Source organism: Chrysochloris asiatica, unplaced genomic scaffold, assembly GCF_000296735.1.
Source record: "Chrysochloris asiatica unplaced genomic scaffold, ChrAsi1.0 scaffold01000, whole genome shotgun sequence".
NCBI lineage: Eukaryota > Metazoa > Chordata > Mammalia > Afrosoricida > Chrysochloridae > Chrysochloris > Chrysochloris asiatica.
Window position 1 is genome coordinate 48,098 of NW_006409518.1, and position 1,368 is coordinate 49,465.

Below are 1,368 nucleotides of genomic sequence, written 5' to 3' on the forward strand. Positions count from 1 at the left end.
AAGTGAATCCCAGCCTCTGATCTCTGATCTCACTGCCCAAGAACAGTAATCACCAAAGGTGGGCACAAAATCTCTGGGAGAGCCAAACAAGAATGGGTTAGCCCCATGATTAGCTTAGCCTGAGTGAAAGTTTGTGACAACTTGGTTAATGACATACTAATGTTTTTCTTTTCATTACAGGAGACAGATTTTGTTTGTTTTGATGGGGGAAGAGATGATTTTGATAATTATAATGTAGAAGAACTTTTAGGCTCTTGGGAATTATATGATTCTGCAACTGAAGACTCCCAGAAAGCAATCAAACATGTAGGGAAATTTCTTGAAGTATCTGAGGAAAGTAACCCTGAACACGAACCCAAGGAAGCCAACTTAGAGGCAAGTGAAAGTGTATTCTCTGAAAACACGAAGGATCTAGAGGAAAGACTTGAGGTTCCTAAGAATCACCATCACACAAACAGTCAAACAGATAATGCTCAAGGACAGCAATCTTCATTTGACCCTTTGGAAGAAATGTTGCAAGAAAAGTTAAAAGTGGCAGGAAGTGAAAACAACAAAATCAGCAATGGTTCTCAAATCTCAGATGGACAGGAGAAGACTGACACTTACAAACTTTTGAAAAAAGAAATGACTCTGGACTTGAAAACCAAATTTGGCTCAACTGGTGATGCTCTTGTATCGGATGATGAAACAACTAGACTTGTTACTTCATTAGAAGATGACTTTGATGACGACTTGGATGCTGAGTATTACGCAGTTGGAAAAGAGGATGAGGAGAGCATAGAGAACTTTGATGATCTACCATTACTAAGCTTTACAGATAGAGAAGAGATGAAAACTCCAGAGAAATCAGAAGTTGAGAAGTATTCAACAGATAAAGAGCAGAAGTCAAATGAAGAGGGTGTAACGGAGATAGCTCAGCCCCCGGGCATCAGAGAAGATGACAAAAATATACTAACCTCCTTGGGGGATACTATTTTCTCTATAGTCACAGGAAATGAAGAAAAACCAGGAATGATGGACTTAGAGAGTTCTAATTCAGAGGAAGAAACAGAAGATGATGTGTTAATCCTAGACAGCAAAAGTGGGGAAGCACAACCAGCAATAGGTTCTACCGACCCTGAAAATACAGAAGATAGTCTTTTGATTGTAGAAGTTCCTAAACCAAATGACAACAAAGACCCAGAAATGGACACAGAACTTGAGGTTAAAGGAAAAGACCGAAATGCTCAGGAATCCAAGAGGAGCCTGATACAAGATCAGACGGAATTAGAGGATAAGAAGCAAGAAGTGATGGCTGTGCTGAATACGCCTCAAAGCAGTCACCTTAACTCTTTGCTAGCTGCTGAGATGAGGAACGCAGCATTAAAA

General features: G+C 39.9%; 1 protein-coding gene across 1 annotated transcript in view; it reads left to right on the forward strand.

The window, feature by feature from the left end:
* Nucleotides 1-1,287, forward strand: part of MIA3 (melanoma inhibitory activity family, member 3) — a gene marked incomplete at its 3' end in the record, with an annotated part of 18,100 nt that extends 16,813 nt beyond the window's left edge. The window contains exon 4 of the mRNA XM_006878015.1: nucleotides 181-1,287. Coding sequence (XP_006878077.1) covers nucleotides 181-1,287 — 1,107 coding nt within the window. The remainder of the gene's footprint in view (nucleotides 1-180) is intronic.
* Between the last annotated feature and the right edge of the window lie 81 nt (nucleotides 1,288-1,368).